This window comes from Microcaecilia unicolor, chromosome 8, assembly GCF_901765095.1.
Source record: "Microcaecilia unicolor chromosome 8, aMicUni1.1, whole genome shotgun sequence".
Classification (NCBI taxonomy): Eukaryota; Metazoa; Chordata; class Amphibia; order Gymnophiona; family Siphonopidae; genus Microcaecilia; species Microcaecilia unicolor.
The window spans coordinates 190,750,637-190,765,718 of record NC_044038.1 but is presented as its reverse complement, the minus strand read 5'-3'; the positions used below and the strand labels follow the sequence as shown (position 1 = coordinate 190,765,718).

General features: G+C 45.4%; 1 protein-coding gene across 1 annotated transcript in view; it reads left to right on the top strand.

Moving 5' to 3' along the window:
- Positions 1-15,082, top strand: part of MYLK2 (myosin light chain kinase 2) — a 356,223-nt gene that overhangs the window by 181,766 nt on the left and 159,375 nt on the right. Inside the window, exons 4-5 of the mRNA XM_030211793.1 lie at positions 10,845-11,041; positions 14,421-14,526. Of these exons, the coding sequence (XP_030067653.1) occupies positions 10,845-11,041; positions 14,421-14,526 (303 nt within the window). The remainder of the gene's footprint in view (positions 1-10,844; positions 11,042-14,420; positions 14,527-15,082) is intronic.

The window sequence follows — 15,082 nt, the reverse complement described above, 5'->3', positions numbered from 1 at the left end:
TGTTAAACATTTGATTCTGGTGGCCAAGTGGGGTTTCGTCCTTCATAGTCCCAAGTAGTGTGGGATTCACTGGTTGGTGGGGGGATCCTAGAGGACGGGGTTGGATGTGCAGGGGGAGGGGGTATTAGGGTGGTGGGAGGGGTTAGAATGTGGAGAGGGATGGGAGGGAGGGGGGTTAGGGCTTGGACCAAACAATAGCTTAACAGTATGTTCAGTATTAATAAAGTCGGATGGCAGATATTAAGGTATTGTCTTACAACATAAAGGGGTTGAACTCGCCTTATAAGAGGCACGCCTTGGGACGAGAGCTACGTCTGATGCACCCTCAGGTGGTATTCCTGCAGGAAACTCATCTTCGCAGGAAAAACGAGGGGCTATTGCCTACATGCAATACCCCCTGGTGTGCTGTGCATCGGATGTGAAGGATGCTCGGAAACGAGGTGTGGCTATCCTGTTTCACAAAGATGTTCAGGTTCAGATACTGCACGAGAAAAGGGAGGTCGAGGGATGATATTTATTTGTGCATGTTATGCTGGAGCAGGAGGAATGTACGCTGGCATGTGTGTATGCCCCTAATGAGAGGCAGGAACGTTTTTTCTTGCATCTCCAAGGGGACCTGCAGGCATTCGCTAGGGGAAGGGTGCTGATGGCAGGAGATTTTAATGCAACCATGCAGCCTGGCCTAGACCAGGAGATAATAGAGTTTCTCAGGCCCTGAAAAATATGGTAGAGGAGCTGGGATTGTGCGATGTGTGGAGACAGAGGAATCCTAGAGGGAGAGATTATACATTCTACTCACAGGTGCATTTATCCTGCTCCAGATTGGATTATGTATTTGTGGACAAAATATTGCTGAATGGAGGTGGGGATTCCTCAATAGGGCACATTTCAATTTCAGACCACGCACCGGTCTGGGCTATCATCCCCTCCCTTAGGGAAGAGGTACGAGACACCAGATGGTCTCTAAATAACTGCTTGTTAAGTGACCCTGACATAGTGAGTAATTTCGTTCCAGTCCTGAAGGCATATTTTGACATCAATCTGGACTCTGGCCCCACACTGGGTACAGTATGGGATGCCTTTAAAGCAGTAGCGAGGGGCTACTTCATAAAGTGTGCTAGTCAAAGGGCCAAGTTACGCAAGGCACGTCTGGTGCAATGTATGGAGAGGCTTGGGGCATTGGAGAACAGACACAGGGCTACTGGCTCTGTGTCTGACTACAGACGGCTCCAGGAGGTGAGGTTGGAGTTGGCTGATTTGCATGAAGAGAGCCTGCAGTTTGTGCATGCCCGTTTAAAACAAGTATATTATGAAAGTACTAACAAGCCGGGCAGGTTGCTGGCTAACAAATTGCGGAAGATGAGAGCTGACTGCCAAATCCTGAAAGTGAAAGATGACAAGGGGACCCTGTTGCATTCTTCAGCCCTGATTAGGGAGCATTTTGCCCAATATTATGAATCACTATATAGGGAGGATGCCTCTGTACAGACGGGGGACAAAGATAACTATCTGAAAGACAGAGGCCTGCCGATGCTTTCAGAGCAGCAGAAGAGGGAACTGGAGGTCCCGGTGTTAGTAGATGAAGTACTTCAGGTAATCAAATCACTGCTGAATGGTAAGACCCCGGGCTTAGATGGGTACACAAACGAGTTTTTTAAGACCTTTGGGGGATCTTTGGCATCGTACCTAGCGTCGGTTATTAACTCAGTGAGGGAGGGTGATGGGCTGCCCCGATCAATGATGGAGGCATGGGTAACTGTAATCCCAAAACCGGACAAAGACAAGGCAGATTGTGCTTCCTATCATCCCATCTCGATACTAAACGCAGATGTAAAGATATTGGCGAAGGTGCTAGCCAACCGACTGAGTGCGGTGCTCCCTGCACTAATCCACCCGGACCAAGTAGGGTTCGTAGTTAAGAGGCAGGCTATGGACAACATTCGCAGAACACTGAACTTACTACATAGGGCAACAGTAAAGACAATACCAGTAGTGTTGTTAGGATTAGACGCGGAAAAGGCATTCGACAGGGTCCATTGGGGATACCTGGACAAAGTACTACAGCGAGTGGGAATAGGGCAGTTTTATAGGTCCTGGATTCAGGCTCTCTACTCGGCCCCACAAGCCTGTGTGAGAATTAATGGGGGAAACTCTGGGGCCTTTAGGCTGGGTAGAGGAACTAGACAGGGCTGTCCTCTGTCTCCCTTGTTATTTGCCTTGGCGATGGAGCCCCTGGCTGCGGCAATACGTGAGAACGCTGACATTACAGGAGTCCGGGTGGGAACCCAGGAACATAAGATCGCTTTATTTGCAGACGACGTTCTCCTGTATCTGACAAAGCCTTTGGTCTCGCTGCCTAATTTGATGAGGGAGATAGGGGAGTACGCCAGGATCTCGGGCTACAAGCTTAATGCCAACAAATCGATTGGTATGACGGTAGGCATCCCACCGAACCTGTTGGAAACACTGAATGTATCTTTTGCTTTTAAATGGGCAGATAGGGAATTAAGGTATCTGGGGGTGAAGATTCCAAAACACTTGCCTGACTTGTTTGAGGTCAACTACCCGGTACTTAAGAAAGAAATAGTAAGAGATTTGGATCGTTGGATGCCTATTGGATTATCCTGGTTAGGTCGCATAGCCACAATAAAGATGAACGTGTTGCCAAGACTCCTGCACCTGTTTCAAGTAATTCCTATGAGACTTCCCAGGGAGTTTCTGTCGGGGTTGCAAGATAGGCTTAATAGGTTCGTTTGGAATCAGAAGAGGCCACGGCTCTCCCGAACACTTCTGTACAAGGGTAGAAAGGAGGGCGGACTGGGAGTCCCGAATCTTTATTGATACTACTGTGCAGCACAGGCAAGAGCGGCAGTGAAGTGGTTCCGTTCCGGTGACCATAAACTTTGGGTCCATTTGGAGCAGTCACAGGTGGGCTCCCGTAAGTTGGGACATTTAATGTGGCTGCCGGCACGGCATAGAGGACAGGTAGACAAATTCCCTCCCACAGTGCAGGCTACATTCCACTACTGGGACAGTATGTTCGAGGACGGCCAACCCTTTTCTTCGGGTCTGGCACCTATAGTGGATAACCCAGGGTTCCATCCGGGGGTAGGGGACACTATCTTTAGTAGATGGGCGAAAAATGGCCTGGACATGTGGGGGCAGTTGCATGTGGGAACCAAAGTGATACCCTTTGAGACTTTGGTAGAAGACTACAGCCTTGGAAGGGAAGATCGCTACGCACACATACAGACCTTACACTACCTGCAAGGACCCGCCTATGTAGCATGTATGAAGAGGGAGGCTCACCCTTTGGAGGTACTGTGTGTTGACTCTCAGACCACCTGAGGAATGATATCCTCCCTGTACATGCACTTAGCGGCTCGACTTAAACCCTCTCTTACACATAGGAGGCGGTGGGAGCAGGAGTTGAATTTTGAACTACCAGAGAAAGGATGGGAGCATTTGGAGAGAGGTATACTGAAGTCAGCACGATCGGTAGCCCTGCAGGAGAACATATTGAAATTCTTTTACAGGTGGTATCTCATGCCTGTAAGGTTGAACCATATGTGCCAATCAGTGACGAGGTCATGTTGGAGAAAGTGTGGGGGTGAAGGAACTATGGGACACATATGGTGGACCTGTCGTAAGGCCCAGGCATATTGGAGGGGAGTTCAATCCAGGCTCCAAAAATGAGTCTGAAGATCTGTGCAGTGGCATCCTTTGATTTTTGTACTGGGGGGGGGGGGGCGGCCTAAGGGATTACAGTTGAATCAGTGGTTGCTGGTGCGGGGAGCCCTGCAGGCTGCCCGGATTAACCTGGCAAGGCACTGGAAGGCCTCGAGGGCTCCACCGCTGACAGCTTGGATCATGAAGGTGAAATATATATGTGAGATGGAGAGACTGACGGCTGTGAAAAGGAAAGTGTTGCCTAAATGGGAGAAGGTGTGGTTGCCATTCTTGAATGCTTGTCCGAACTAGCTGATGATTGGTCTGAGAGGTGAGGGAGGGAGGAGGGGTTAGAGAGCGGGAGTTCGATGGAGGGAGTAGGGGAGGTAGGGAGGAGGGTGGGAGGGTGGGAGAGGGTATTATAAAACTGGATTAAAAATATGAAGTACACAAAGTGACTACGGTGGGGCCAATGACACCATACGATATTCCATGTATATTATTTAATGCTGTGTTGGGCTCACTTGGAATAAGATGTAATGAGCCGAATTATATAGGTTCTGTGTTATATTCTTTTTGCTCATTAAAGACTTCTAAAAATTAAAAAAAAAAAAAGTGCTGACGATGGATGCATCTCTCCTGGGGTGGGGAGCTCATGTAGATGGGCTTCACACTCAAGGAGCCAGGTCTTTTCAGGAAAAAGGTCTTCAGATCAATCTCCTGGTACTGCGAATGATCAGGAACGCTTTAAAGGCTTTCAAAGATCGGCTGTCCAACCAAATCATTTTAATTCAGACAGACAATCAGGTTGCCATGTATTACACCAACAAGCAGGGGGGCACCAGATCTCACTCTCTGTATCAGGAAGCTGTCCAGATGTGGCTTTGGGCGCGCCGTCATGGCATGTTTCTGCAAGCTACTTATCTGGCAGGCGTAAACAACAGTCTGGCCGACAGGCTGAGCAAAGTAATGCAACCTCACGAGTGGTCACTGGACATGGGCATAGCCCGCAAGATATTCCAAGCATGGATCCCCTCAGTGGATCTTTTTGCCACTCAGATCAATCACAAGGTCCCTCAGTTCTGTTCCAGGCTTCAGGCCCATGACAGATGCCTTTCTCCTGCATTGGGGAACAGGCCTTCTGTATGCCTATCCTCCCCTACCTCTAGTAGGAAAGACTTTGCTGAAACTCAAGCAAGACCGAGGAACCATGATTCTCATTGCTCCCTTCTGGCCACGCCAGATTTGGTTCCCTCTTCTTCTGGAGTTGTCCTCCGAAGAACCGTGGAGATTGGAGTGTTTTCCAACCCTCATCACCCAGAACGAGGGGTCGCTTCTACATCCCAACCTCCAGTCTCTGGCTCTCATGGCCTGGATGTTGAGAGCTTAGAATTTGCCTCCTTGGGTCTTTCAGAGGGTGTTTCCCGAGTCTTGCTTGCTTCCAGGAAAGATTCCACGAAAAGGTGTTACTCTTTCAAATGGAGGAGGTTTGCAGTTTGGTGTGACAGCAAGGCCCTAGATCCTCTTTCTTGTGCTACACGGACCCTGCTTGAATACCTTCTACACTTATCAGAGTCTGGTCTCAAGACCAGCTCCGTAAGAGTTCACCTTAGTGCGATTAGTGCTTATCATCACTGTGTAAGAGGGTAAGCCTATCTCTGGACAGCCTTTAGCTGTTCGCTTTATGAGAGGTTTGCTTTTGTCAAAGCCCCCTGTCAAACCTTCACCGGTGTCATGGGATCTCAACGTCGTTCTCACCCAGCTGATGAAAGCTCCTTTTGAGCCACTGAATTCCTGCCATCTGAAGTACTTGACCTGGAAGGCCATTTTCTTGGTGGCTGTTACTTCAGCTCGTAGGGTCATAGTACATAAGTACATAAGCACCGCCATACTGGGAAAAGACCAAGGGTCCATCAAGCCCAGCATCCTGTCTCTGACAGCGGCCAATCCAGGCTTCAAGAACCCGGCAAAACCAAAAAAAAAAAGAAAAAAAGAATTTTAATAATATTCAATGGACTTTCCCCTCAGGAATCTGTCCAAACCCCCTTTAAATTCCGTAAGGCCAGCTGCTGTCACTACATTCTCCGGCAAAACGAGTTCCAGATAACTACACGCTGAGTAAAGAAAAATGTTCTCCTATTTGTTTTAAATCTACCGTATTCTAGCTTCATCTTGTGTCCCCTGGTTTTGTTGTTGTTTGAAAGTGTAAACAAGCGCTTCACATCTGTCCGCTCTAATCCGCTCATTATCTTGTAGACTTCTATCATATCACCCCTCAGCCGCCTTTTCTTCAGCAGGATACCTGACGCGACAGTCGATTTGGGCAGTCAGTGCTGCAGAATCTGTTCGGGGTTTAGAATCCAACTCCACCCCCCTAGATCCATTTTTGTTCTGTTCCAGGCTGCACTCTCAGTTAGTTGTTTATGGTTTCAGGTCAATCTATGTTATGTCCTCGCCATTGCGAGGCCCAATTGACCAATGTTTATTGTTTTGAGTGAGTCTGGTTGCTAGGGCTACCCCACATGTGAGAACAAGCAGCTTGTTTGTCCTCAGAGAAAGCGAAGATACATACCTCTAGCAGGTATTCTCCGAGGACAGCAGGCTGATTGTTCTCACAAAGCCGACCACATCCCCTTTGGAGTTGTTACTAGGGGGAAGTAAGCTGGGAGGGGTGGAGTCATTACCAGGAAGTTCAAAAGACATGGCCAGGCAGAAGGGAGGCCCAGAGTAGCAAGAGGAGAGGCCCCAGTGTATGCCCTGACTAAATAAATTTAACTGCTGTGATCTGGCTGAGGTAAGCCAACTATTTTGTGTTTTCGTTAAGACTTTACAAGCTTGCTGAGGTCTGGCGGGAGCCAGACCTGAACTTTGATAAAGACTTGATGACTCTCAACTGTGTTTGGAGTGGGGCAACCCCGGCAGACATAAATTGTGGTAGGCCTACCGCCAGAGGCCTGTTTAATAATTGAGTTTCTGAACTGCAGAGATTTACCCATGTTATAACCCAGACCTGTGAAGTAACAGGCCCCAGGAATCTTGTAAATAAATACTTATTTTGTATTCATACCACTTGTACAGCTGTGTTATTCCACTGGCTCACTCCCTGCTCTCGCTTGGGATCTCACACGGATTTACTATCCTGCCTATTGTGTAGTATCATCTAAGGGGCTTACAACCTACAATTACAAAACGGGAAAGAAAAGAACAGGACATAATGAGTAGGATAAGAGGGGATGAACTACAATGTTAATAGGATAGTAAGAAATGGTACATAAGGGAGAGGAATAAGGTCATTCAAGCTCACCTTGGAATAGCCACGCATTCAGGTATAAGCATCCGCAAATATAAAAGTTTTAAGCTCTGTTTAAAACTTTTTTAGTGATGTCTGTTGACGGAGAGACTGCGGTAGTTGTTTCCAGTATAGTTGATCTAGAATTGAAAAAATTGTTCTTCTAGTATGCTCATGAAAGATTTCTCAAAATGAGGGTACTGTTAGCCTATTTTGAGATGATGATCTTAGTTTTATGAGTAGAATAATGAGTTGATAGGTGGGAGAGATATGAAAGCTTGCCGTAAAGAAGATTTTTGTGTATACTTAGTGTTAAATTATATAGATAATACAGTGGGATAGCAGTAGCCAGTGCACTCTCTTCTGGAGAGGTGTTACATTACACAGTCAATCTTTCTTGCCCCTGTAATTTTATGGCAATGTTTTGTATTAGTTGTAGTCGTTGGACATCTTTTGTCCTGAGACTGTTATAGAGTGTGTTGCAATAATCTAGTTGAGTGATAATGAGAGAACAAGTGTATTTAAAGCTGAGGGATGCAGCAAAGATCTAATAGATCAAATCTGTTGGAGCCTAAAGAAACATTTCTTAACTACTGCAGAAATTTGTGGCAGAAAAGAAAGTGTATTAACTAAGATAACACCAAGAATCTTAGCATTTTGTGGAATGGGAATAGAACAAGGCAGAACGGGCAAAGGTAGAATAGTATTGAGAGAATTAGAGAAAAGAATACATCTCAATTTGTCTGAGTTAAGGACAATTTCCTAAGTAGTCAGTCAATTGAATTAAATTATTATTAATGCAATGGAGCATATGGGCATCATTAGGGTTTAAAGTGTACAGTAGCTGGATGTCATCAGCATAGAGAAATGAATGTTGCCTTGGTCTAGGGTTAATAGAAGTGCAAGGATGACTTTAGAGCTTGGGGGATAGGATAAATCCTTGTTCCTTGTGGAATTCCAAAGGTGGATGAAAATGGTGTTGACTCGGTGTTGTTAAAATGCACTACATAAGATCATTGGAAAGATATGATTTGAACCATTGAAAGACAGAGTCCCATAATCCAATCTGATATAAAGTGGAGTCTTTCAGTTTTGGCCTTGTAACGGCATGCTTCCAAATGTCTGGCACAGATCCAGATGAAAGTGAGGTGACCATGGGCAAAATGAATGGAATCAAGTCTTGAAGAAAATGTTAAATGAAATTTGAAGGAATCGGATCATAGGAAGTCATAATGAGCTTCATTCCCTTAATAATGATAGCTAATTGAGATAGGGAGGGGATTAAAAGAGGTGAAAGAACTAATAGGCAGTGTGTTTGAGATACAGTCCTGGTATGTCCACCGATAGAAGCTGGTGGAAAGGTATCAGGGTGGCGATTTCATTACTGAGGTGGTCTGCAATATCTTGAGCAGTTGGAAGTAAAATAGGATCATCTGATACTACTATTACTACCTAACATTTCTAGAGCGCTACTAGGGTTATGCAGCGCTGTACAGTTTAACAGAGAAGGACAGTCCCTGCTCAAAGGAGCTTACAATCTAAAGGACGAAATGTCAAGGAATATGTTGTTGTCAGTGTTTTCAAGACCTGATAAAGTATAGCGGTGTTGGGTGCCCTGGATATTATTGAAGTGTAGTAAGGTTTTGTTTTTTGTTTTTTTAGCAGAAAGAAAAATTGATTTATAGGAATGAGCAATATCTTTGTAATTTGTGAGAGAATAGGAGGAGCAAGGCTGTTTTCACATTCTCTTAGCCTGTCTCAAGTGCTGTTTTAATAGACAGAGGTCCTGGGTGTACCAGGGTTCACTAAATATTTTATGGATTCTCTGTGTGTGTGTCACAAGAGGGGCTGTGACACTGAAAGAAGCTTGAAGAGATGCATTCCAAGTCTTAGCTTGTTCTCCTAATGAAAGATCGCAGAATGTATCAAGGGTCATTTGAGAATTTTCTAATAATGAATGAGCAGTGATCTTATTAAGGTCTCTGGTTTTGAGCTGGTTTACGGTATTTGTGGTGTGAGTGATGATAGGTGTAAAGGAGAAAGTTATAAGAAAATGATCTATCCAAGGCAGTGTAAGCAGAGAAAAGGATCTCAAATTTCCAGCAATAAAAGGAGATGAAAGAATCAGATCTAAGGTATGGCCTTCTATATGAGTAGGCTTGGTCACATGTTGGACAAGATATAGACCAGCGAGAAGAGAAGAAAAATCCTGAATAAGAGAAGCAGTAGAATCATCCAGGTGAAAGTTAGTCAGCCAGTATGATAGAGGACCTGGAATTAATGCAGTGATCAGTCAATATAATATAGTCTGGAAAAGTTGGAGGGAATGAAAGGAAGGTGAGGGCGGATGGTAGAGGAGAAGAATGTCTGTTAGAGGGGAAGATCTGAATTGGAAACTTAACGATTCTGTTGGTGGATGTGAACTAGGCTGAAAATCACTTAGGGGTAAATGTGAAGAATAAATTATAGCTAAGCCACTGCTACATTACATGGTGCTATAGTGGTGACATCTGTTATAAACAGTGTATAAGAAGCCTTGATGTTTGTCCTGTTTGATATAAACCATGTTATCTGTGAGCCATGTCTCAGTAACACAAAGAATATGTAATTTATGAATGTGAACCAGGTCTTTTATGAGATGGGGTTTATCTCAAACTGATTGTGAATAAAGGAGGTCTATTATAAAAGGAAAGGTGGGGTGAAAGATGGTCTAGCACGTGGTGGCTGTATGGATGGAATATAGCTGAGGAACCTTACCTACAGCCAGCACATGTGAAAAGTTAGTTGAATAGGGTGGTGGCCCCAAAGGACTAGAATGAGCTGTGCTAAGCACATCACATGAAAAATAAGACAGAGGGGACAAGGGAAACCATATAAGGAAGTATGCCATAATGTAAAAAAGGGTGAACATGAAGAAGCATACAAAGGAGCAGGTCCCGCTCCTTGTATGTGCTCCTTTGGCGTGTGCCGCTAGGGACTTGTAGGGTTGTACTGGTGATGTCACTTCTGGGATGCGCGAGCACTAGGGAGGGGGAGCCTGGACAGTGTAATCAGCTGAATAGAGCCTGAAACACAACAGCACAACAGTAATCAACAAGAGACAGCAAGACTGGAAGGTAGAATAGTGCTGCGCCACTAGGGAGCTTGGACTTGTAGGGCTGTACCAGTGAAGTCACTTCTAGGATGCATGAGCACTAGGCAAGGGGAGCCTGGAGAGCATAGTCGAGCAAAGAGAGCCTGAAAGACAACAGCAGTCAATAGAAGACAGCCAGACTGGAAGTAGAATAGTGGTGCGCCGCTAGGGAGCTTGGACTTGTAGGGCTGTACCGGTAATGTCATTTCTGGGATGCAAGAGGAGACGCAGCATTTGCTGTCTTGTTGTCCTCTTTTGCTCCTGTTTGCTGCAGGCCCTTGCTGGTTCCTTTGCTCCTGTTTGCTGCAGGCTCTTGCTGCCCTACTTTGCTCCTGTTTACTGCAAACTCTTGCTGCCCTACTTTGCACTTGTTTGCTACAAGCTCTTGCTGCTCTCCTTTGCTCCTGTGTGCTGCAGGCCATTGCTGCCCTCTTTTGCTCCTGTTTGTTTTAGACTCTTGTTGCTTTCCATTGCTCCTATTTGCTACAGACCTTGTTGTTCTCCTATGCTCTTGTTTCCTGCAGGCTCTTGCTGCTCTGCTTTGCTGCTGTTTGCTGCAGGCCCTTGCTCTTCTCCTTTGCTCCTGTTTGCTGCATGCGCTTGCTGCTCTCCTTTGCTTCTGTTTACTGCAGGCCTTTGTTACCTTTCTTTGCTCTAGTATACTATAGGGTCCTGTTGTCACTCATGGTCTACTTCTTCCAGAGGTGCTGAGAGCAGGACCTGATTTTTAATCCTCTTTTGTTAATGTTTCAGACAGCAGTTGGAAGATGTAGCTGCTGCAGCAGAAGACTACCAGAAATTTCCAAAGAGTCATCCTGCAGGAGGGGAAGAGGGCCTCCCTGAGCCATGCCATTCTGGAGAATCTGGAACGAAAAGTGACCAGAAGGATCCAGCCCTGGCTGGGTTCAGTTTAGAAAGGGCTGAAGGAGGAGATTTTTTCCAAATTATAGGTAAAGTTGATCATAAAAAAAACGCATGGAGGTCCTGCTTGGATATGAACAAACAGAAGCCCCTTATACTATCAGGGTATTGATTTATAAGCAGGTTCTGCTAATGTTTAAACTTGATTCCTTGTCTGACCTAAGCAACATTACATCTTTGCTGCACTTCAGAGAGCAATTAAAGATTTTCTATTTACACAGGCATTTGATTAATAATGCTTTTTGGTTTTGATCTATCAGTGGCTGTTAGTTTTATGTTTCAATGGTTTTTATTGATGACAAATCGAAAAGTACAAATCCACCGTAACATAGCGGCTTCAGTGCAATTTAACAGAACTCAATGGAGCAACACTTCAAAAATACTGCATTACGTACAGCCATCAAATATTTATAACTTTTATCCCCTTCCCCCCCTCCTTAACTGTGTTCTATGTTTAACTTTCTATATTTCAACGATTGTTATTGATGACTTGACTAAGCCAAGAAACAAAAAGCCATCTGGTGATACAGAGTATATACCTAATAACAGCAAATTACAAAACCACTAACACCAAAACCACATATACACAGTATATTCTGCTGGTATATCACCCTGACAACATAAGTTGCTTGTATTATATTTGAACTCATATACCCCCCTCCCTTCCCCTACCCCCTCCTCCCTCCCTATATACCCATACAATGTTTTCCCCACCGTGCACCAGTCTTAAGTATAATATTAATCATAATTTATTAAGGATTAGACTTCTTCCCCGTTGTGTTATCTTGGCCAAGTAGGGGTTCCAGATCCCAAGGAATCGGAGCTTACGTTTATAAGAACCTCTAGCCTCTTGTGCTTCCCAAGTAATTACCTGATGTACTTGGTTTCGCCAATGCCAGTATTCTGGCTTGTCCTGTGAGGCCCATTTTTGCAAGATGCACTTTCTTGCTATCAAGCAAAGCTTGCGACACAGCAAGGCTTCTCCCGCTCTAAGCCCTCTAAATGTGTCTGGACAATCAAGCACCACCTGGGCAGGCGTTCCCTGTACACATTTTGGCAGCATGAGAGAAAGAAATGCCACCACCCTCTTCCAAAAGCATCTTATAAGCGGACATCCCCAAAACCCGTGATATAAAGAGTTATCAGCTAAGTTGCACTTCAAGCAAGTGGGTGTCTTTATTCCACCTGCTCGGAATAGCTGAACTTGTGAGAAGTATGCTCTGTGTATAACTCTGTATGCGCACTCTCTATATCCTGCACCAGTAATTAATTGTGTAATATTCTTAAGATGCGCTGCAATATCCCAAGATGCTAGATCTTGGCCTACATCTACCTCCCAACGTCTCTTAAGCTGAACCAGCTCCTTTTCAGGCACTAATGCCCAAAGTTTCTTTTGTAGATTGGAAATGGAGGGGGCCTCATTAGAGACTTCGGCAAATAGGTTTAAAATTCTCTCTCCCAAGCGAAACTGAAGTGCCGCCTTATTGAGAGAGTGAACATAGTGTTTCAACTGACAGTGTGCAAAGGTGTCACCCCACCGAATGGACTCTTGAGGGATCAGATGGTCTAAAAGTCTAAGCTCTCCTGTGTGGCTTACCACTGTCCCCAAGTTCTTGAAGCCTTGTGCTTCCCACCGCACAAATACTGGATTTTCCTGTCCGGGTCCAAACATAGGATTTCCTCTAATCGTTAAGAGTTCCGACACCTGTGGATCCCCTCCCAGATGTTTCCCCAAGAATCTCCATGCATCCCGTACAGGTCCCAGAAGAACAGATTTACCTCCCATTTGTGCCAATGATGCACCATCCCCATGCAATAACGAGACCAGATGGAGATTAAACACAGTGGCTGTTAGTTTTAATATTGTATTGTTTATTCTGTGATTTTGTTTTATTCTGTTTTATTGTGTGTGTTTTTTGTAACCCGCCTAGAACAGTGGGATAGAGTGGGTAATAAATAAATGATAATACAACTGTCAGAGAGAGGAAGTGTTTTGGTGATGTTACTTAGGTGGGTGTGAAGGCAAGGGCAAAGGACGTAGGAGGTATCCTGGATTGTTAATGGGAGTAGGGTGAGAAGATAGGAATTGTGCAAATTGCCACTGACGGGGGAGGGGAGCAGCCAAGTGCTGAGACTCATAGAAAATGGGTTTTGGGGGTGAAGGGAGACAAGTGGTATCCTGAGGTGGTTACTCAGAAAGAGGAATGAGATTTTCTATACCACCTTTTTGTGGATATAATCAAAGCGGTTTACATATTATATACAGGTACTTATTTAATACCTGGGGCAATGGAGGGCTAAGTGACTTACCCAGAGTCACAAGGAGCTGTAGTGGGAATAGAACCTGGATTCCCTGGTTCTTAGGTCACTATCAGGTGAATTTTCGAAAGAGAAGGGCGCCCATCTTCCGACACAAATCGGGAGATGGGCGTCCTTCTTGCAAGGTCACCCAAATCGGTATAATCGAAAGCCGATTTTGACCACCGGAGGGAATCGGGGGTCACCTCCCCTTACTCCCCCAGTGGTCACTAACCCCCTCCCACCCTCAAAAAAATCTTTAAAAATACTTTTTGCCAGCTTCTATGCCAGCCTCAAATGCCATACTCAGGCCCATCGCAGCAGTATTGCAGTACCTGGAGCAGTTGTGGTAAATGTGAGCCCTCCAAAACCCACCAGAAACCCACTGTACCCACATGTAGGTGCCCCCCTTCATCCCTAAGGACTATGGTAGTGGTGTACAGTTGTGGGGAGTGGGTTTTAGGGGGGTTGGGGGGTTCAGCACAGAAGGTAAGGGAGCTATGCACCTGGGACCTTTTTCTGAAGTCCACTGCAGTGCCCCCTAGGGTGCTCCTAGGGTGCCTGGTTGGTGTCCTGGCATGTCAGGGGGACCAGTGCACTATGAATGCTGGCTCCTCCCATGACTAAATGGCTTGGATTTGGTTGTTTTTGAGATGGGCTTCCTTGGTTTCCATTATCACCGAAAACCGGGGACAACCATCTCTAAGGTCGACCTAAATTTCATGATTTGGGTGTCCCCAACCGTATTATCGAAATGAAAGATGGCCGCCCATCTTGTTTCGATAATACGGGTTGCCCCGCCCCTTTACAGGGCCGTCCTGCGAGGACGCCCTCATAAAAACTTGGGCATCCCATTCAATTATGCCCCTCCACATTAACTATTAGGCTACTCTTAACTAGTTGGGGAAGGGGGTGGACAGATAATCACTGACTCTATTAGCTAGATGCACAGCAGAGTGTCCTAGGATTGTTGGAGATTTTAAATGGAGTGAAAGAGAAGACAGAAAGGGTACCAAGATTTTCAGTAGCTTGAAGAAACATTCATAAAGGTTGTTTTGCTGAAATTAAGTTTTCATATTGTTTTGTTCATAACATGTCTTTCCCCCATAGATGACTGCCCACCTCCTCTCGCCCCCTTTCCCCATCGCATCATCACTCTGAAACCAGGAGACGTGCACAGCCTTTTCAGCATCAACAAACGTGAAACACTAGGAGGGTAAGAGCAAGATATATCCACTATCACTGTTCTATGTCTTTCCAAATCCTTACAACACTCTGCAACTGTTCTCCTTCCCCATCCTTATAGCACAGTATGACTGAGTACCCCCCCCCCCCCAATCCTTAAAGCATTATACAACCAGGCCCCTCACCAATCCTTACAACAAATGTATGACTTTGCCCTCCCCAATCCTTATGTGTACCCTTCCAGTCCTTATAGTACTGTATCACTATGCCTCTCCAAAGTCCTTACAGCACTGTATGACTGAGCCCCTCCCCCATTCTTACAGCATTATACAACTGAGCCCTTCACCAGTCCTTACAACAAATGTATGTTTTTGCCCTCTCCAATCTTTATGTTCCCTCCCCAGTCCCTACAGCACTGTATGACTGTGTCCGTCCCCAGTCCTTACAGCACTGTATGACTGTGGCCATCCTCAGTCTTTATGGCATTGTATGACTTTGTCCCTCCCTCTGTTCTTACAACACTATATGAGTGTGGCACATCCTGTGTCTTTATGGTAGTGTGTGGCTACACTCTCCTTAGACCTTTT